Genomic DNA, 23,260 nt, shown 5'->3' with positions numbered 1-23,260 from the left:
TTAGATGCAGTGTTTGAATAAAATCTAGATGTAGTGGTTCTTGTATATATCTGTGAAATCCAGTAAATCCTGATGAAAGAGAAAAATTACATTTGCTATTTAAATCTTGTCCAGTTCTTCTTATGATGGCAATTCTGATGGGGTTTGGTATTATTTTTCCTCATTGGTAGCATTTTGTTTAAGATGAGAATAACAGTGAGTGCAGCTAAATTAACAATGGTCTCTTTTACATGACACCCAAGGACATGATTTATATAAATTTCACCTTGCCAATGTGATATTAGTGTCTGACGTGAAAGGTTAGTATAAATCTACTGTTTTTCACAGATCTAAGCCGTCAAGCAAGGTAATCACAGCACCCTACTGGCTGAGTTGACTTCCTTGCTTGTGTTGTAGTTCATTACAGTTTGTGGGATCAAGTCCTGCAGGATTCTAGGCAAAAATGAATTGTGACTGTGCTGAACATACTTCACAGATTTATTGTTATGTGTTTCAATGTTGCCAGATCCAACTATTTTAATAGCACGATGCTGCTGAGATGTAAGTTATGAATTTTGTTTTTTTTCCCCAGTAGCTGGATAGATTAAACTAGACTGGGTTTTTCTGTGTTTGGAATGACTCCACAGCAGAATGACATTTACACATATTGAGGAAGTATTTGCACTTTAGTGAGTTTTGTTTATTCATTCTCAGTGCACTTCTGTTCCAGACTTGTAACCATTTGACAACTGGGAGGTTTTTCTGAAGTCATGCAACACAAATGTCTTTCTACTTACATACCTTGGAAGGGTCGCACTGAAGTACAGAGACAGAGCAGATCGATGGACTCAGGTTGCTATACACAATTAATTTGTACTACTCTGTAGCATGTCCCGCATTAGTTTTCTGCATAAGTGCTGCGTCTATCTCTGTGCCGTTTTTAGTCACAAGAGGAGTTCTAAAAACTGACGTGTGTGCAGGATATCCCAGGTTGATCTGTGATTAATAAACAGCCAGAGAGAGCTCAGCAAGAGCATTGTTTTTGTGGGTGGACTGCTTTGTGAAAGTTGTTACTGTAAAGAGCTTTTAGGATCTCAGTTGAATTCAGCCAGATCATGTTGATCAAGTTTTTCTGAAGAAGCACCTTCTTATATGCTATGGCATGTTAAACAGTGAATTGCTGACAAGTTTGTAATTTAATAAAGTGGTTCTAACAATACAATTTGGTTATTTTAGTCTTTGCATGAATAAGTTAATAGTTGTTGCTATTTAGTTGTAAAGCATGATTACTCTTGAAATAAGACTCTGACCATAATTTATTGAATCACGTTAAATCATATTATGTTGAAGAATAACATTGATTTGCATTGTATTACAATTGGTGTAAATCAAATTGGATTCAATCACTTTTTATTTAAAAATATTTTTGCTATATTTTACCCTTCCTGTTGGAGCAAATATTTTAGTGGTCCATACAGACAGTTAAAAAGTAACACCACAGAATGAGGTAGCTGTAAGCAGATGCTAGAAAAACTGTTTATTGTTAAGTTTATCACACCATGCGCTTCATTAGCAAAGGCTCTCATTATAATGGCTGTGTCTTGCTGAGACCTCCTTTCCCAGTTCAGCAATCTCAGATAAATGAGTGAAGCTCAGGGAAACGAAAATAAGAAAAGGAAAGAGGAAGAAGTCTCCTAGGAGCTTAACAATCCTCTTCTCTCTTCTTGTTCCTGCTGAACATAATGAAGCGTAATTGAGTCAAATGGGATGCTAATTTTGGTTACCATGGTGTTTGATGGAGACATGCTGTTTCAAGAAGACTTAAAGGGATAGGTTGACTTTTGTTGAGTTTTGTGTGACGTTATTTTCAAATGTCAAACTCATAATGAAAAATATTGGTTGTTATGTTATGTATTCACCATATCAGCTATTAAATATTTGAAGTCATTTTCAAATTGCTTACTCAGAATACTTCAGATATTCACTTAAATTGCCTTTTATTGATGTTTCTTTTTTATATGTACCAAGTGAATCGATAGCAAGAGCACAATTGAAAAGCATTAAATTTTTAACTACAGCAGCACTTAAATAGGACAAGAAAAAAAAAAGAATTGAAAGTTTTCATTTGTCCAACTGGCAATATACTGTCAGTAATATGTACCACAGAAATATATCCATATTAAAGTTTTGACAAAAGTAAAGCAATTCTACTGCTTTACCTTTTGCCTGCCAAGCTTGACTACCAGAGCACAACTCAGTAACCATTTAACAATCGTTCACTTCATTTCCACCACAGCCCAACCCACTGACTGAACATGTGCTTCTGCATGTAGACTGCTGTTGATTGCCTTCAAATAAAAATAATGTAACTGAGTGTGTAATCAAGTAATCAAGAGACCACTCATTGTAGGCAATTAGATATTATTAGATTGATTTGACAGGAATTTGGATATGAATTGAACTTGTCTTCTAAAGTACCTTAAGATGGCATTTTTCTGCAGGCTCTTGAAGTAATTTTGGTGGTTTGGTCGCTCCTTGTAAGTTTTACCACTGTGTCCTCCATGTTTTAATAATGCCTCTGACTGTGGTTCTTTGGAGCCCCAAATGCTTTCTAAACTTTTTATTTCTGTATATGTGTTGTTTATTTTGTTTATTTGGTTTGCCCTACTTCATATCGCATTACTTTTGAGTGACATTGTGATTTTGCAAGTATAGTAGTAATGTAGCCAAGGTGTGACTAGGGTAATTGAACTCAGCTGTTCAGAGAATGGGGTTAGTAATAATTAATTTATGATGTGATAAGGGAGATATTAATCAAATGGGTACTAATTGTTGATAATGGGTGGAAGAAATTAATAGTGTGTTTGCCAGACTTAGCCTGTCAATTATGTTTCGGTTAGATTTACATTCAGTCAAACAGTAACACATGAGTATTTGGGGGTTTTTTTCAGCGAGGATGATGCAGTGTAAAATTAAGCAAAATTATTGATACTTAATAAAATTAGTATGACTAATACAAAATCCTACCCGCACCAAAATACATGCAAGTTCAGTATTACATAAATTTGTTGATCAAAATAAAGCACAATATGTTAAATAATAGAATATGAATTATAAAGTATAAACTACAGAAATAAAAAAAGTTTTAGTTCTTTTTTAATATCTGATAAACAATATTTTATAGGCTTCTGATGTTCGTATCATTGAACACGGTTGAAATAAAGTTAGTCACTTACACAGGAGATGACACTCAAACTGAATCTTAAAAGACAGTGCATGTACACCATCTGTTAGTATGAAGCTTTCTATCTTGTTTACTTATTGTTAGTGCAAACTCCATGCCCTTTGTACAGAGACAACAGGTGCTTGGATTCCTAAAGTAGATTATTTCTGGTAGCAAGGCAGTGTAATGTGAAGCCTCTCATATGCTGTTTATTAACCTGCAACCTGCAATAATAGTGAGTCACTAACACTCCAAGGTATCAAAAAGATAATTAAAGGTTTGGGAAATAAGTGCTGCTAGAAATAAGTGGAGAACTGCAAAAGTTGTCCACTTAACATTTCACTTTATTTAAAAAAAGAATAAATTGTTAAACTTTATCATCTTATTTCTCATGTTTTGTTTTTGTCCAAAACCAGATATGATTGTGACATCCATCATGTCACAATCATATCTAATTTACTGGAGAGTACTTTCATGACAGTTTTATGTGTGGATTCTTTTTGTTGAAACCAAGTTCTACTTCAAACCTTTCAGCTGCATCAGCAGAAACACAGATTCATTAGGTCAGACTGCTTCTTCCCAGTTTGTAATAAATTGCTTGCTGAGTCAGAGAGACTGAGCTGGTAGAAGTCCAAAAACATTTTTATGTGCTTGTTAACTGAAAAAAAAACACATAAAGGTAATCAAAAAATACTGATTTGCGTTCCCAGAACTTGACTATTGTCACTCAAAGTTGTAGGGAGAGATAATAAAATTTTCAGTATTAGTTATTGTATTATTTGTTTTATATATTTTTGTACAGGACTTTGGTGTATTATAAATGTCCTAGAAATAAAGTAGTATGTTATAAACCACACATAACATTTAAATCAATCAATCAAATTTAAGTAATGATGGAAAGTAATATTTATATTGGAAAGAGGAAAAAGAAAACATCTTCAATGTTAATCCAATAATGCGTTTGATCAACTTTTAAATTTTAAAAAGTCCAGTATGTACCTCAGTACTAAATAGTCAGAAAATCCTACAGTTCATCCTTGTTGAATTATCCCACTTTGGTTTCCATGTTTTTGATAATATGTCTGTGTGACAACGATTGGTGTAAAATGTTACAATGCCCATTTTTAAAATGCTGTTCAGCTCAAATAAAATATGCAGTAACAAGGCCTTTCCATGCCAGTCCATTGTGTGAAGAGCCACATTGCCAAGCGAAGTGCATTCTGATGTCCTTGTTTGTTTCCTAGTTGAAGGACAGACCAGTGATGGCCTCATTCACTGCAGAGCACCACTTTTCAGGCTTTATTGATCTATTTGTGTAGCTAAGTGTGTGTGTGAGTGTGATGAGGAGAATAGGAAGGGTAGTTTCGTTGTCATTACCTTTTTATATTTATTTTCTCCCTTTGTTTCAAAATGAATGTAAGTCTTATCTTTACAAGGTTGTCAGTGATATAAATATCCATCCAACTATAAAACAACTGTCAGTTCAAAAGTGCAGTGCTACAGTTTTAAGCCAATTTCTAAAGACTGAAATAATTGTTTTCTTTGTCAAAGTTACAAAGAAAATAAGTATTCTTGTTTTCTTTGTTACTTTCTTTCTTTTCTTTGTTATACCATGTGTCACATGTGTTACATGGTTATACCATACCATACCACTATATAGTGGTATATTGCTATACCACCAGTGGTGGTATATTGTTATACCACCATATAGATGGGAGAACCTATACTATATGGTGGTATAGGTTATATATTTCAATTACTCTCAGAACTCAAGGAAATATGCAATAAGCTGAATTAAAGATCTTATACTTTGACTGGATGTGTGCATAAGTTAGAGTTCCACAAGCCATGTCCACTATTCCCATTTAAACTGTTGTGCTAGCACAAACCTTCCCAACCCCTTTTCTCAAAACTTCCTGGTCCCCTATGAGATGCTGACAAACATTCCAGTCATCCGTTAAAGGACACTGAAAGTCAGTCGCACCATTTGTGCTACATTTTCCATCCTGGAACCCCCTGAGACTAAACATGTACCAAGAAACAGACAAAACCACTCCAAACTCTGGATGGAGTTACTAAATTTAAATACCTGGGAGTAACATTTTTGAAATACTTGACTTGGACCAATAACATCTCCTCAGCTGTTGGGAAAGCACAGCAATGTCTGTGTACCTGAGGATGTTGAGGAGCATTTGAATTCCAAAGAAGCTAATGGAAATATTTTATAAGTGTGCCATCTGCAACTCCAGTATACTTGGTATGGTTTTCCAGTTGCACTAAGACAGTTCAGCAGCCCATGCAGCAGGTGATAAAAGCAGAAAAGAATGTCACTGGGACTAATAGTAAATGACCTGTCCTTGTAAAGCACTTTATTTAAGGTCCAGTGAGAAAGCTCTGGTTTCAGTTGAAGTTTGGTATTTGTTCCATCTTAACACTGATTATTTTTCTTAAATGTTTTCTTAAAGGTTTTTAATATAAGCCTCTCACACATCATAGTGATACTTCTATAACCATAGAAGTCAAGCTGCATTAATACTCAGCTTAAAAATTAACTATATATCCATTAGACTTAAAGGCCTATGTAAAAGCATTAGCTGATCAGTAGATTGGCATTTTGTAGTGATGGCTAATCAGTGCTGGGCTAAAAATAGCATTTTAAACCTTTGTGAAACAAAACTGTTGCAGTGTCTTAATCTGATCCTATTATACTCTTAGGCTTTTAGGATGCTTAAAGTGTCGCAGATCATGTAGATTGTAGTCAAACGTGAATATTTTCTATTTTTGACCTGTCAGGTGCCATGGTATTTTAATCATTCAGTACCTTTTAGGCAAATCAATAAGTAATATTTTTGATTTTCAATGTTTCACAATATCTCTGGTAGTATTAGTTTTGTTAAATACAGTTTTCTGTTCAATATAATCGAAGTACCTAAACTTGGTATAATTAGTAAAATAATTATGCTAAAATAAAATTTAAAAAAGCAACTGCAAAAGAAATAAAACATTCACACTTTATTCCTACCCAAAAATTAAGTCACATTAAGTCATAAGACATATCTTTGAATTTAATTGTTGATTACGATCACTGCTGTTAGTTTTTCATTAATGTTGTCTGTATGCTTAATGTAGCAGTGTGATTGTGTGTATTTGTTGCAAACAGATAAACTGTCTTTTTAGTCTCCTGACAGCGTGACTCATCTCACATGGCATTTAAGTGAGTTTTGAAAATCTTGTTTTATTTTATTAGATTATTTGAATTGAATTACTGGCATTTAGTGAGTTTGTCTTGAACAAGGAAACACTGAATAAATAGGTAAAATACCTACAAAACTGAGAAGTTTCACCAAAATTTTCAGAGCATAAAAAAAAAATCCCTTTCCACTTGCAGAACATTTTTAATTCTTTGGTCATTCAATCCAATAACACATATCAAAAGTCTAGAGGTGTTTTAGGGAGCTTGTTTCTTCTTGCCAATTGTACTGTACATGACAAATTGAGTTCAAAGACCTTAGTCGCCAATCCAATCCAGTGACCAGGCTACTGAGAAAAAAAATATCAAAAAGACAACACTTGTAGGTTGTTCCAGGGTGACGCATAAAACACTGGTGCATGTCTTATTGACAGCCACTCCCACTCACCATGAAGCACTGAAAGGATCTTCTTGTAATGTGATAAAATCTTCCGGGAAAACCATGCAGTGTTGCTGCTACTGCAACAGATGTCTTATTGTTGTCCATTTTTGGCCAACCACGAGCTCTTCAACAGCTATGTCCATTTGCTCATAATCCATTTCCCTACTTAGAGTCTGACTGGTGAAGGAGTCAGTACTTTCACTAGTACTGACAAGTACTAGTGATTCAGTGGATTCAGTCCAATTCACTATTGGACTGAATTCTCTGTTGGATTTTACAGACATAATTCGGCTTCTGCAGGAAATCATGCAGTCTGGCATATTCCACAAGATTCATCAGGAGTTACCATTAAGGTTCCACTATGACTACTATACACATAGTTTGTACTGTATATTATTGATATATGTTGTTAAAAACGACTTCTTTTTATACTCCCACGCATAATGTTCAAGGTGATAAGCCACTGATGTAAAGTTATAACTGAGCCCATTAGATTCCTAATTATGCAAACCCGCTGTGATGTTTATGTTGCTGCAAGCTCACACATTTAGCCCAAGTTTGTTTGCTTTTGTTAAACTTCATCTCCCAGGCTACCATTTATTATAAATAATTTGCTAATTAATGGTGCAAATCATGGACTGACATTTAAATTAGCCTTGTCGCTTTTTTTTTTTTCAAATTCCATGTTGGGGTTGTTATTTATAGAAGTTGCATTCATGGAAATGAATTGTGCCCATTAGTTTCCATGGAACTCAGTGTGCAGATCAGTAGTAATAATTATTACTGATAATTATTTAAATTTTATTCCACAACAAGTGGCCATTGGACAAATTAATATAACACACTCTACTAGTAAAATTTTGTCAGTGTGCATCCTCACAATTACTATAGATCTTACATATCAAAACAAACATGACATTAGACTGATGCACATGTAAATAGGTTTGCAAATTTTGTTTCTGACATAGTACTTACTGTCAATCATGTAAAGCTGCGTGCAAGCAGAATGAAAGCACTTTGGTAAGCTGTTTGTTTTTATTTCCCTGAAGAACAAGTTATTTCACAGAATTTTCAAATTGCACACAGGGATTAAATGAAATGTAGTTTGGATTTAGAATAGCTCTTTCGTGCCTCTTGAAAACAAACACAAACTTGCATGCTCCGAACATTTGACAGTTAAATGCTTCCACGTGAAGAGCACTTTGCAAATTCAATATTAACAGCTTTTGTGTTAGCAACTTTTATATTATTTTAGTCACGAATGAAGTACTAAATGCTGGTTCATTGTCTTGGAGAACTACATGTTTTTCTTTTCAGCTGCATAGTGAGATTCATTTGGTGGCAGACATAGCAGTGGTGGGACACAATGTTCATAGACACAATGCTGTTTTTCAAGGTACTTGTAGCCCTGACAGTCCATTTCGGGTTTGGCTGGTCATTTAAATTCACAAGATTGAGACTGGTGTGTGAATGTCATGGATTAATAATCATAATTATACCAAGCTAATACCTCCAACCCAGACGTGTTGCCACCAGGAAAATGATTAGCCACAATTTGTGCATGCTTAAAGCAGTTTGGGAACTCTTCCTCCTCTTCAGATGTAATGAGGTATGTAGTTTGTTCTTGATGCACACATGAAGCCCTCTCCAAAACTGGTAAAAGTTTAACCCTGTGGTGCTGTTGCATTTGGGTTTGAAAGGACCCTTAGATAATAAGCTTCTCTGATTGCTTGTGATTTGCTTAAATAGAGCATTAGAGTTTTTCTAGTTTTTTTTTTCTTTCTGTTTCAAACAAGTTCTTCCCCAGTCCAGACTTTATTACGAGAACAATCTAAATCATATCTGCATGTCTCAGCTCGTGCATGACTTCAGGATTTATAGGCTGCACTGGGAATGTATAAAGAGATAAGAATGACAATAAAACTTGATGTGGCATATGAAAACTCAGCATTTATTATGATGACTAGGCTGTTGGTAAATCAAGGACCCTCTGTGTGTCTCTACTTAATGCTTCATCACTTTGCCTTATGCTAATTCATTTTGTGCCTGCCTGAAATGACTGAAACCCATTTTCTTAAAGCTCTATCTCCACGAGTATAGATACTTAGCACAATTGCATTTACTTTGTCACAGAGATCCCACAATGTTCAACATTCTGTGTTGAATTAATAATTCAGTATTTTTGCTCTGCCAACTCTCTTGGTTCTTCTTATATCTTCAAACATGCCTTTCAAAATCTCCTGTTCTATCGACTTGTTACATTTTATTTTTGTTTTGCAAATTATTTTACCAACAAAAAAGACAAAATGGTCCTGGAGAAATGTGAAGCTATCTTTCTTTCTTGTTATGTTTTTGTTGTAAATCAAATTTATAATAAAAAAAGTGACTTTTGTTTGGTTCTTTGTGACAAAAACTGCATCAGTACTAGTGAATATATTAAGGTATTTAGAAAACACATGTAATCTCTCTTTGCACCTACAGTACTGTTTTAAAGACATGGCATGTAAACATAGTATTTTTTTGTTTCATTTAAAAAATACCCATCCTATGATACTCCTTTTGAAATATATATTTTACCCAAAGAACTGCCTCTTTCTTTTACACACACAAATGCGCTCACTTTATTTTCATTGCTTATGGTATAACAGAGAATATTTTACTTCATCTTGCAGATTTGATTGGCAGACTTTGACATGAGTGGGCTGCATTCAGCCAGCTACTGATCTTTTTTAAGGTTTCTTCTGTCCCACGCCATTCTTGTCACATCTGTCATTTGCAAACTCCCACAGGAAAGGCTTTGTTTAGAATGATATTAGAAAATTTTTTGAAGGAGTTACCAAAATTGCTTGGGGAGTGCTGTCGTGCACTGTGGCAACACTTGTAAGTTTATTAAAAGGTTTTAGTAGAATTAAAGCATGCTTAACATACCTGCTGTGATCGTTTTCACTCTTGACAAAATAACCACCGACACTCACTGTGGATAAAGCAAATAGTGTTTACACATTTAGCCAATGTTTTCTATCAGCACACAAAAGGAGAAGGAATTTTAAAAGATCAGAACTGCTCGCTGGTTACTCTGTCAATCATGAAATTATTTATAACCAGACGTGGGTAGTTCCTACTTACATTTACTCCTTTACAATTAGCCTACTTGAGTAAGTTTTTTTGAAGCGGTGCTTTTTTACTTTTACTTGAGTTATAATATTTCAAAGTAAAGCTTGGTATACTAGAATACAATTTCTGGCTACTCTACCCACCTTTACGTTACTTCCCTAAATGGAAAAAAAAAAAAAAACTTTTGCAACAAAACATACATCTGAAACTGACACTCTTGCAACTTATGCTAAATTCAGACTTCTTGTTTGTACAAAAGCCTCACTGTTCTCATGTTTTTCGTTCTGCTCAACCTGCTGTGTGATATGGATTTCAATTTAGAATATTTATATTAATATATACTGACATGTTAGTCAGTCTTGTCTAATATGTAGCAGCATTCTCCAAAGCTGCTACATAAAGCAGTTTTGGAGAAAGTGCAATCCTAAAAATTTAAGTTTTACCTTGTGAAAGTAATGGGCAATTTAATTATCTTCTTGAAGAAAATTTAATTTTGCCAGCTAATTTACTTAAAATCAAAATATCCAAATAATATAATTAATCATAGTAATTTCTTTATCAATAACTGATAATTACTTCATTACTAGGCTTGGGTGTTGTCAAAGAACATCAATGACCTAATGAACAGAACAAATGAAAAACTGTCTTCTATTTAATTCTGAGAAAATGCTGCAGGCTACACCAGCTTTTCTCATTTGCTTGACACCAGTTCTGTTATTCACAATGTCTGTAATTTCTCTTTTACCTCTGTTTGCCTCGTAAAGCTGTATATGCAACCTGATTTTGATTTTTTATTTTTTTTTACTGATAACCCTTTTCTCTGCTGCGGTCACAAATGACAATAGATTCTCCTGAATACGTGGCGGCTGTCTTAGCTTAACTTGAGTCGTCATGTTTTAATAGGCCTTATTCTGCTTATCAGCCCAAAACCTGTGTGTGTGTTTCCTGAAAGCACCCAAATCTCCCTGGGTGATTACATTGACCCAAGGCCATTGATTACTCACCATGGAGGCTAGAATGTCATTGGAACACAGGCGGTTAGCAATTTTTGCATCCTGGCTCTGCTCTCATTCCCCCATTGCTCAATCCAGTCTCATTTATTCTCCAGTCCTTTGTTCTGAATAGAAAGCAGGCTGTGCCTGTTGCTACAGTTTCTCAAAGCAGAAATTAGCTATTTTTTTTCACCTAAGTCAAAATGGCACAGCAACCAATAAGGGACAAAGTAATTCTTGAATGAAGAAAAAAAACTGGTGCTGCTTTCCACCCTTTATTATGCCTTCATTTCATTTCATGCTCTCATCTGGTTGACAAAAATTTGAGCGTTGTCGAGATCCTCCATATCCAAGCAGCAGCGAACTGCAATCGTTTTTCTCTTTTCCATACTTCTGTGACAAGATTAGCTTGGGGAAATGACTGGAAGCTGTGTGTAGTGAGCAAAAAACACTCTTGATTTGAATTCCAACTTTAATCTCTTCTTTCTTTATCTTTTCAAAGGAACACAAATCCTGTCTTCAGGCTGACAGCTGGGGTCTAATGTTCTTTATTTGCTCTGCGCAACCTGGGCAAAAACTCAAAGTGAACATATTTGACAAGAAAATTTGAGACATGACTTTGCATATTTCTTTTCTATAAAAGTACCTACTTCTGCTTTAAACAAGCTGACCAAAGCTAGCTTAAGCTTTGCTTGAGTTGTCAGGTGAAGGGATGGGTTTGGCTGGGCTTGCTAGGTAACAGGGCACCGCCCGCCGATTGTGATTGTGTCAATCACGCAGCCAGAAAACGGATGGGTGAGATTTTAAGCAGTTGGATGGTTCTTAGAAGCAGTTGAGACCCAAATGGCATTATAAAATTGTGCAAAAAGTTCATTTTGCATTATAGGGGAGCATCTAAAAAGGTAATATGGTTTGTTTAATTAGTATCAGAGTGAATCTGCAGAAATGCAAACTATAATTTGAAAACATTTATCATGAGTTGAAGGTTGTTGAAGTTTTTGCTATTTCATTTTTCAGTGAATTTTTGTCTGTCTGTTTACTTTGGTGTTCAATCATAGTCGTCAATGACAGATGTTTGGACTCACCTGTTTCAGTTGAAGCAATCACTCCTCTCAAAGTTCTTTGGTTCTTTTCAGTGGTCATCTCCTTCCTGATATTAATGGTATTTGCTTTTTGTTTATTCACTTCAGACTCTGAATAATTCCCACTCGTTGGATTTTATTTGCTGTTTGTCTCAGAGTTCTTGTAAGTTGGGTGCAGCTCTTTATGTTCCACAAACCTTTAATTTTACAAACCTATACATCTCTTCTTTCTTGTATGCAAGAAAATGGTGTACTCGCCTTCTTCCAGCCATCTGACTGATAATGTGTTGTACCTGCTGAGAACTTATCAAATGCTACATAAAGTCACAGAAAATGAGACAAAAATATTTTAGATTTAACTTAATTTTATCTCCTTAGAGAATGTTTGACATATTTCATTGAGGAAGATTTTCAGATATTATGTACCATCTCCCTGGCTATAAGTAAAGTATTTTTCAAGACAGAATTTATGTGGTATTTTTAATAAAGAGGTTTAAAACATATCTGTAAACAATTATTTTTAAGTTTAATACTTTAAAACATCAGAAAGATTGCTACGGATTCAAGGCTACACAATGATGCAACTGCTGCATTCGGCAACAAAAATAAATAAATAAAATACCTGGTCTTAATCTGAGAGGTGAGAGAACCCCAGATATCAGGTATTAAAGAGGATGTAATTAGTGGAAATGTTTCTCCAACTTAATTTGTAAGAATCAAAAGACTTTTTCATGTATTTATTTTTTAACTATGACTGCAAAAGCTGTGCTTAAAATGTTTCATATCCATTATGTTAACTTATATTATCTTCAATTTCCTGAGGGAGTCTTCCCAAGGGATCAATAAAGTACGAGTCTAAGTCTATGTCACACTAAGCTGCTGACACAGTGAAGCAAAGTATGATTGAACACTGTCAAAACATGAATTCAGTTTTGTCCATTGAAACCCCTTTTGACATGTGTGTTGAAAGTCCCATACATTAACAACTAAATCCAATATTCTCATTTTATTACTCACTTCTGTCAACTAGTTCACATCTATATGTATAAGCAATATTCTCAGGACAGTAGTAAAAACAGTATCAATTTCCATCAAAAAGCCAATGCATAAATTGTATGTTCTTTTTGTCTTCACAAGTATTTGCTCAGATAATTCTGCCTCCACTGTTTGACTATTAAGTATCACTCCTGCATATGAAGTGACAACAATTGTGCTTAGCTCATGGTTGACATGCACAAATACTCAAATACAACTAAATTGTCAAATAGAATATTGTCAACAAGTTGAAAGTGGTTGGAATTCTCTTATTTTTAATTTTTGTGGTTTATAGCCAATGAAAAGTCAAAATTGAGTTTCTCAGAAATTTGAAACATAACAAAAGCATTTTTAATACAAAATGAGCACAGTATCAATTAAGCATTGATTTTTACTCTTTGTCACAGGATTTGGAAACTGTTGAAGAATAATTCATAATTTTACATACAAACCTTAATATAGAAAAGGGAACCAATGAAAATCTCATCAAATTCATCTCATAGTGTAACAACATAATTCCTCATTGATTCTCGGTTTCTTAAAAAAGAAAAGAAAAAACCTACATGTTTTATTTTTGAATAGTGTTTTCTAAAAGGGAAATCAAAGTTCCAAAATAACCATTAATCCACAAAGTACCAAGTTTCCCTTCTTTGAATTTAATTTCTGAAATAAATTGCATTATTAATTATATACAAATTCATTAATAATGATTGGTATATCATAAAAGTTACTAGAATTGGTAAAAATACTCTGCATGTAAGGTTACATCTGACCCTGAAGAATGATCTTCATATTTAAACCTATACTTTATGTAAAAGCTTTAAATAAAGTGAAAAAAACACGTGGCGGTCAGACACTGAGCTGTTTGGTGGATTTAATTGAAAAAAATCTAATTCAGTTCAAGTGGTTCGCCAAAGAAAAGCTGAATTCCTGCTCGCCAATCCTATTTTCTTTTCAGGCACTGAATATTTCAAATGGCTTTGTGCCCAGGAGTTACTTTAGTCCTGACCCGTAGTATTAGCACAGTCCATTGCCTCCACTGGCAAAGCCAGCAGGTGAAATGGGCCGTTTTTGATTTGTTGGCATTGTCATTTGTTGACAATCCTGGAGCTAAGCTTCTCACTGCTGCCTCTCATTTTAATCATGTTTTAACAGAGTACTTCCTTTACCAAGTTTACTTTTTTAATTATTCTGTCAAACATCACTGTTTGGCCTTCCATCTACAGTGCAAAACATTTCTTTTTCTGTTTTGTTCTCTCACAAAAAGCAATCTCTCACGGGAAAGCTTCTCTGGATGCCTAAAGTCTACTGAATAATAATTCCCTTGAACAAATAATTGGTTGGACGTCCTGTCCAGGCTGTTGTGAGAGACAATTTATTTTTTTCAATATTACCTTTCAAATAACCACTCTCTCAAGATAGAAAGTCAAAACAAATTGACAAGTCACACAACAAATTATTCATTTTGCAATTTGTTCAAGAAGATTTAATGTTGCATTTTCTCTGTTTTTCTACACAAGGAGTGAACATTGCTAAAACACATCTGTTCTTAATAGCCATCATTAGTAATAGCCATCTCTAATAAGCACAACAATAGTAGTGTTACAGTTTTGTATTCACTTGCCAATGATAAGTTAAAGCAGTCTATGCATATAGCTGCTGTTTATGAGCAAATTAACATATTTAGATATATTTTGGTCTTTCTGCAATTTAAAGATAATATAATTCAGTCATCAGTCTTTTGTTTCAATGGTAATTTGATGACAGCATTCTCTGTTTTTCAACATTTAAATAGTAAATAGTTCTTGTGATGTTCAATACATGTTATGTTTTCTTTACTTAGAATATCCTAGATAAGCAGAGATGCTATTTCCACTCAGATAAGGATTTAAGACCTCCTACTACTCAAGTTGTTGTTATTTTCTTGGTTGGTAGTGAGAGTGGCAGGTGCTTCGAGGGAATGTAAGTGATCAATGAATGCATCGGAAATCACCCGCAGCTCCTTTTAATAATTAATCATCAACAGTAACCTCTCTGGGCATTCATTCACTACCTGCAGTACAATAGGTGGCCTACAGCAAGAGGTGACAGTGTGCTAATCAAAGCAACCACTTTTAACTCTATTTTGGCATTGAATATAAGAACAAAGTTTATTACGTCAGACATATTACTATTGCACAGACAACATTATATTTGATAGTTTCAGTGATTTCTATATGATTTTGCTCTTTTACATATTTTATTTATATGGCATTTTTCACTAATAAAAAAAACAAACATGGCTGTTGACATAATGCTTTTGTGTTGCATAAAAATTTAATTGTGAATAGAACTAAAAACAACAATTAATTAAATGACACATATAATAGCAGCTGGGCAAAGCTGAAATGGATAAATATCAATGCAGCGCTTTTTTTTACACCACACTTTTTTACTGTAAAAATGTGTGTGTATGTGTGTGGGTGCGTACACCCACACACACACACACACACACACACATATATATATATATATATATATATATATATATATACCTACAGAACAATACACACACACGTTATATGTTATGTATGTGGTATGTATAGTGTGGTCTGTAACACAACATTCCAATACAGATGGAAAAAATACATTTAAGGCTTTGATTGTAACAATTGTGTAAAAATATGGTTACACTCTTCAAACTCTCTTGTACTGAATCAATTTTCACAAGGAAATGATCAGAAAATATCCTGCAGTTTAACTGAAATTTAACTGAAATTTAACTGAACGTTAACACTGAATGTTTTTTAGCTTGAATATTAAAGCTATGTTTCATAAAAAAATGGATTTTCAGATAACGAGTTCTACCCTTTAAATATGCTAATTTGGATGCAAAGCAGATGCGGGTAAAATCAGTGACACTGACCTAGTTTTGCAGGTATTTTTACAAATAGAGCTTGTCACGGTGTCAGAAGCTATTTCACAGGAGCACATGGTGCTTCAGTGTTTGGACTTATATAGGAATGTGTCACTCTCTGATGGATATTTTGATGATATTATGTTTTGTTTGACATGACGACTATAATATACACATTGCTTCAAAACTTTATTTCATACAGAGTAAAACCACCTGAAGTAGCAGCCATCATAGAAGAAACAAAATGAGGTATTCCAGACAGATGGTAGAGCCATTCCTTTTAAAAGAGAATGAGATATTCACAATTAGGCAGGTTTGGTTACAGTGAGGTGAGTTTCCATATTGTTTCATCTTATATTAATTTTATTGGGTTTGTTCACTTTTTTCAACAGAAGAAAGCTGTATTTTGACAAGGCAAAGAATTTCTTGGTGCAGAAACCCCAAACAAGATTAATTCAATATCATTTACAATTAATTTATCATGTCAGTAAAATAGAAGCATAATCCCATTTATTCAGTGACTACTGGATCTCTGTTTTAGATTACGATGTCTGGTGAAGCAACTGGAGAGAGGAGAAGCTTCCCTGGCTGACCTCAAGAAAAACCTGGAGTATGCAGCATCGGTGCTCGAATCGGTTTACATTGAGGAGACAAGGTAAGAAAATCATTAATATTGTAGAAGGGACTGAGTTTAGGTGTGCTTAATTCTTTGATAACAACAGAAATGAAGCCTAGGCGTGAATTCAAACTGGAAGACTCTTTAGCCCCACCTGCATCATCCAATCGGCGCATCCCGCTGATCAACGACGACCTATCATCGCTGGACCAAGCCATGTCACAGCCAATCACCGACCATTTGATAAGGACGTCCATCCAAGGCGTCTTCCGTTTTGCTGCTGCGCTCAACCCACCTCCACCCCTTCTCCACCTCCACTGTCCTAGCTCTCCAGGCATACTTCATTCACTGACCTCCACCACCAGTATCGGGTCCCGGTGGATGACATTCCTATCAGCATCGGGAATGCTCATCTGAGCTTATTGCAATCACAGCTCCATGTCCTTAGCCGGGGCCCGAGCGCCAAAGACTTAATTAATGCATGTCAATATATTTTTCTAATCGCTTTCTTTCTGCGTCTGAGTCTCTCCAGATTGAAATGCACTTCTCATTACCAAACCCTGCAAAACTAAATACACCAATTAAAAACTGACTAGAAATATTTTGTTTTTCACTGTGGTTAGAGTTTCTTTATTTCTTTTTCTCATAATTTTTTTTAAATCTATAATTTATTTATGTATTTCATTTTTTCTTCTTTTCTTCACATTCCTGTTCTATTTTATTATTACTACAATAAAATAAGTCAAACTAAGTGGAAACTAACACTTTGTTGTTTACCATGCATAGCATTCAGTAGTATTTGGTTATTGTGGAGCTGTGAGCATCTGTGTGTCTGTCTCTCATAGCTGCTCTTATGTTGTTAAAGTTTTTTTGGTTACTTTTTGTTTTTTTGTTTTTTTAATTCTTGCATCACCGAATGTCTGCATGGCTAACGTGGGCAGCTGGTATGTACTTTTAACAAGACCTCACATTTAAATGATTGACAGCAAAGAGAATTTTGCTGCATGTTTATATATCTTTTTTAGATATAACTGAAGTTGAAAAATAAACTTGGTCTATAAATGTCAATAGTTGAGTGACAGTTAAAAATATGAGCTTTGACCAGGCTTTGGGAATTATGTAAACCTCTCATCATCTAGATTCAAACAGATTAGGGTCAGCGATAGGCTGACTCCAGTCCAGGAGAAAGGATGAAGTGCAGGATTCATGTAGTACCATCGTTATCAAAGGGATGTGAAAACGCTTTTTCTGAACGTAAACAGGCTTTGCTTTTGATCCTGGACACGTTAGTAAAGCTATGGAGAATTATGTCACCCAATAGGATTTGTATGAAGCCTTATGGGGTTTCTGTGATGTTTTGGATTTATCAAATATATGACATAACAGGTCATGTATTTGATTGACAGGTCTAGAGCTTCTATTTTATCCACAGTGAATCTCTTACCTTTCATCTTCATATTGCTGATCTTTTTTTTCTTGTAGAAATCCTTTCTGTCTCATACTTCCATCTCTTAATCCAGGCGATTGGTGGACACAGAAGATGAGCTCAGTGACATCCAATCAGAGTCTGTGCCTTCGGAGGTGCGAGACTGGCTGGCCTCCACCTTCACCAGGCAGATGGGCCTAATGCTCCGGCGGAATGAAGAAAAGCCCCGTTTCCGGAGCATCGTCCATGCCGTGCAGGCTGGAATTTTTGTCGAGAGGTAAAGTTTGCATGATGTAATAAAGCATTTTCACAGCCTCAAATGACCATGCAATTGCAGATCATAAATAATTTACATGGGCAGTCACTTGGAGCTGCAAATCTATCACTTGTGAGGCCAGACAAAAGCTGCCTGGAGGGAGGTAAAGAAATTCTATCAACATATTTAATTTGGCTCTGCATAAAACATGAGTAAGGACATAATTCATGCACTTTGTAACTGTAGGTGAAATTTACTATTTGATTTTGAGTAGTAAAGCTTTATTGGCTTTATGCTAATCAATCAGTCTGCTCTGTATGTTAATTTTATTATGAATTTACATGCTACGATTTAAAATTTGTCTGACGTTCTGAGATATGAGCCATGTTGTTTAGAAAAAAATACCTTTATTACACCTGCATTTCTTTTTTTAAACTTATGTCACCTCATATATAACAATTGAGCAGAATCCAAATGTCAGGCAGGCAGAATAGCTGCAAAAAATAAAAAGGTCACTGGTCAAACTAATAAAAAAGGACAGCATAAATAACCAGAACAACACAAGATATTGAAAAGGATTGAGGTATGTTACAAGGGATATATTTTTTAAACTGATACAATTTTCTCCGGAGTTGACTCATTTGCATCTTCGCTAGAATTCAATTTAAAAATTCAGCCTAAATATCGGTAAGTTTAAACTGAAATAACATTCCGAGTATGGATGAAACAGAGCTGAAAAGATGCTTTTTTACTTATGTTTTAAGTTTAATGGAAACAGTCTGGACAAGGTGAGACACACAGATACACAGCAGAATATCCCATTGTAAGTGTGAGAAGATGCTGAATGAAACCAATTTACCACATGTACCAAAGAGAATATTTACTATTGGCATTGGTGCACTATTAAAACCTTGACAAACCTGGCGAATCACAGCAAGTCAGCCAGTTCTCTTTCCAAGGTGGAGCTTCATCACACAGTAACGTGCAAAACCATGCAAGCTGTATAATCATTCTTCATTTACTTTCTCAGAAGCCACTCCACTGTTTCTATAAGATAACAGTGGGAAAAGGGAGCATAAGTGTAACAAGGGGAAACTATGTGTTGAAATCTAAGTTGTTGGTATTTAATTACATTTTAATGAGATTTAACTTTTTAAGATAAAGATATTATGTCCATTGTATTGGTTTGATGGAACTGAATAATGTTTTATAGTAATAGACCAAAGTTTGACTCATTGGACTGAGTCCAGTAAGTCAATTTTTTTTCTAGTCAGCTTTTTACTGAATGTCATTACTGATTTAATGGAAAACTACACATCTTATTTTGTCATTTTTGATCATTGTAAACAATACTCCAACCTCCTTTTTTTTTTTTTCATCTGGAAAAACCTGCAGCAATATTCAATCATTTGCAAACTACAGTTTCTTGTATCACTCTTTTGGTCTGAGTTGCAATTAGTTGATGGTTTAGTCATGGTGTGGGAACATCCCAAGCTGTGGTTTAGGGGCACTGTGTTTTGTTAAGATATTACTCTCAGCAAGGCTCTGTATTTGATGTCTTTATCTCATCCAAACAGGATGTACCGACGCACCTCCAATATGGTGGGACTCAGCTACCCTGCATCTGTCATATCTGTTCTTAAGGTATTAAAATATGCATACACACAAAAGCAAAAAAAAAAAAAAAAAAAAGAAATACAGCTCAGGCAATGTAAACTATTTGAATAATTTCTTTTGTTTATCTTCACTTTTAGGTAAGTCTATTTCTAATGAATTTCAAAAGCATCCATACCACTACATGTTTGAATGCTTCTTAGTTGGTAGCTTAGTATGAAATGGATTAAAAGGGTGCATGGTTTTTACATTATATATTGTGCACAGTTCGATATGCATTCAGCTCTCATGGTATTCTGGGTGATGTCTACCAGCGTAGAGAAAGTGAACCAATTGTTCTTACACTGCATACTCCAAGCTCAGTGTGATTGGATGGAAAGCACATGTGAACAGCAGTTTTTTACACTCATAGTGAATATGCTGGCATTTCTAACCCATAGATAAGCTCTTATCCAAATTCCATGGCAGTTCTGCTTTTATTTTTAGGTTCAATAGCTGTGTTTCTATTAGCCGGATAATTGCACAATCTAAAAATAAGTTTGCCTAGTGGAAACACACCAATTTCAAAAATATTGTTGTTTTTGGATAAAATGTTTTGGTACCAGGTGCAAACCATGAAGAAGACATGAAGTAGTTGGGAGGATCATTGTGTGCCATGTTTTTAATTATTTAAAAAACATAGGCGTTTGTATGTATTTTTTTATGAGGTAAGATAAAAGAGGTATCCTTTCCACTTCACTTTACAATTATGCTTTTTTTGGCCTGTCCCATAAAGTAATAATATTTTTATGAATTACTGCTTATTGCTTGAGAATTAAAGTTTAATTCTTTCTTTATTTTTTTTTCTCTCCCTCACAGAATGTTGACAAATGGTCGTTTGATGTGTTTGCCCTAAATGAGGCCAGCGGGGATCACGCTCTTAAATTTATATTCTATGAGTTGCTCACAAGATATGATCTCATAAGCCGCTTCAAGGTGAACTTTCAAAGATGTAACCTTCTGCATCACGGGTCATTTATGTTTTCATGCCATTAAAACAAGGTTAAAGAAGCCCTCTTCAAGCCTGACAAAAACCTTCTACATTTCCAAATTGATGAAGCAGGCACACAATTTCAGTCCCTTAAGACCAAGTTTATGTTGTTTTATTCCAGCAATGATAATTTTATAGTAGGGTTTAGACACACTTCATCTGCTTTTAAGAGTTGTGCAGCTCATTTTCCACAGCGTCTAATAGCTTATGACAATCCACTGGTACTGATAGCATCTGGCAGTAAATGACACAGGCTGTAAAGCAGATATGAATATGTAATCATAAGATGCTGTCACCCAAGTGATTCTGATGGATGATTTTATGGCAACAGTTTCCGATGCTGCACCCATTAAGTCACAAGTTAGCTTTAGAATTTGTGGTTAGTGTTAGTAACTCACAGACTCTTTCAATTTTGTTCCTTTCAGATTCCGATCTCTGCGGTGGTGTCATTCGTGGAAGCCCTGGAAGTGGGATATAGCAAACATAAAAATCCCTACCACAACCTGATCCATGCTGCTGATGTAACCCAGACTGTACACTACCTGCTTCTCAAGACTGGCATGGTGGTGAGTACAAAACATGTGGCTTAGATTACATAATTTGTCTAAGCTCTGAGCATCTACAGAAACAAGTTGAGCGTTGAGCTTGAGTTCCAACAGGGAAAAAGCATTGGACTGAAGCTAAGTCTGTAAAATGAAAGGGATTTTATCCCATTGGTATTCAGAACATCTCTGTCAGCTGACGTATGCCAGCCTAATTGCAGCTTTTCCTGACATTCAGTGTCTAAGCAGATAAAAATTTCGTAGATAGATGAGAGTATGTTGTGGTCTTTTTTTTTCTCCATAAAATTGTAGTTTATTATTTATTCTGAAAATGTATGGTCACTTCAAGAAAAAAAAGAAAACTACCTTGTTTTAAGATGACTACATTTTCACATGTTTTTGATAGTTTATTTTTATTTTATTTTTTTTTGGTAACATGTTCTGACCTACATTCTTCAGCTTCTCAGAGAAGTAACTTGAGGGCACATGTGACACAACATTTATTTCAAAATGAAAAACACAACCGTGACTTCAAAGTCTATGACTTTCCAAAGAGAATGCCACCCCCACTCCCACTGTTTTTACTTAGTCACCTTAATAAGGTGGCTGTGACAGCTGCCATCACGGTGTGTTTCTCTGGGCTCTGCCTTGTGGAGTAAAGTCACATTCATTCCCCGACCACAGACTCATGGGAGAGCAGGAGAGCAGCGTTTATCATTTTTAAAAAACCCTCCAGACTCATTTAAATCAGCAATCAGCTGGTCATTCATAAAACTGGTTTATGAAGAGTTACAGAGCAGTGGATTGACCATTTTGTCCCCACCCTGACTTTAATGACCTCACCACCCACTGTTGATTAATCACCAATATCGACCTGGCTCCCTGAGCTAAATCCCCTCACTGGGTGCGTGAGTGCAATCATGAATGCTCATCTCAGAGGAATTGCCCAATCACCATTGTGTCTTTTATATTTCATACACTCATTGGATCCAACTAATCCTTCAAAATGTAAATAAACACATGCACACACTAAATGTCAGGTGGTTGCTGGTCTATTCACCCCTTTACCATTTTTAATTTAACAATTTTGCAGTTTTGTTTATTTCTCAAATTTTAAGACGTAAGAAAATTTGATATAAAGTGAAAATGTTTGTGATAGGATGTAATACACCATACATGCCTCAATGTGCACTCACCCAGAGTAATGTCTTTTTATGACTCTAATAGATACCAGAATAAGGTGGTTTAGAGTTATTTTGGCTCAATTAGGAGTGGCAACCTGTCACACTTCATGTTAAACAACTAGTCAAGATAGACATCATAATTAGAATAGAAACAGGGTAAAATACTGTGTCTTCCAAAATACGATGCAGTAATTTTAAGAAAGACAGAAGAGACAAAGTGACAGCACAAAACTATAAATTGGAGGTTTAAGTTGACAAAGACTTTCCTTCAGACTCATGAGCCTCATATTGACTGTGACTACATACTGAGAAATCAACAGATTCATGCTGCATGTATTTTGGGATTTTACTTGACAAACCTGGAATTTATGTGTTTGAGTTAAAACTAACTGATTTGCTTATGCGTAATACTTGTGATCTTCTCTTTTGATGTTTGCTGTACTCAGAAACTGCTCTTAAAAAGGTCTGAACTTGACCTATGCGATTGAAAGCATGGTGTGTTCTGTGACCTTTTGATAGCATTAACTCGTAAAAGAATAACGGAGAGCATGACCTTTTTATATATTTGTGTACGTTGTGAAAACCACAGTGACGGTGAGAGAAAGAACAGTGGGAGGGAGGCTTATAGGATGCTGTTTC

The 23,260-nt window shown here is 35.1% G+C and overlaps 1 protein-coding gene across 6 annotated transcripts in view; it reads left to right on the top strand.

Moving 5' to 3' along the window:
- Positions 1–23,260, top strand: part of pde1cb (phosphodiesterase 1C, calmodulin-dependent b) — a 78,917-nt gene that overhangs the window by 37,474 nt on the left and 18,183 nt on the right. For 4 of the 6 annotated variants that reach the window (XM_055033082.1, XM_055033081.1, XM_055033085.1 and 1 more), the window contains 5 exons: positions 16,495–16,608; positions 18,090–18,272; positions 19,829–19,895; positions 20,724–20,840; positions 21,321–21,461. In XM_055033082.1, coding sequence (XP_054889057.1) covers positions 16,495–16,608; positions 18,090–18,272; positions 19,829–19,895; positions 20,724–20,840; positions 21,321–21,461 — 622 coding nt within the window. Of the gene's footprint in view, positions 1–16,494; positions 16,609–17,397; positions 17,514–18,089; positions 18,273–19,828; positions 19,896–20,723; positions 20,841–21,320; positions 21,462–23,260 lie in introns of those variants that run through there. The other 2 variants (XM_055033086.1, XM_055033083.1) reach the window with 2 other exon arrangements.

Source organism: Poeciliopsis prolifica, unplaced genomic scaffold, assembly GCF_027474105.1.
Source record: "Poeciliopsis prolifica strain line A6 unplaced genomic scaffold, Auburn_PproV2 SCAFFOLD008, whole genome shotgun sequence".
NCBI classification, from domain to species: Eukaryota; Metazoa; Chordata; class Actinopteri; order Cyprinodontiformes; family Poeciliidae; genus Poeciliopsis; species Poeciliopsis prolifica.
The sequence above is the reverse complement of the archived record's forward strand: the minus strand, read 5'-3'. Positions and strand labels throughout refer to the sequence as shown.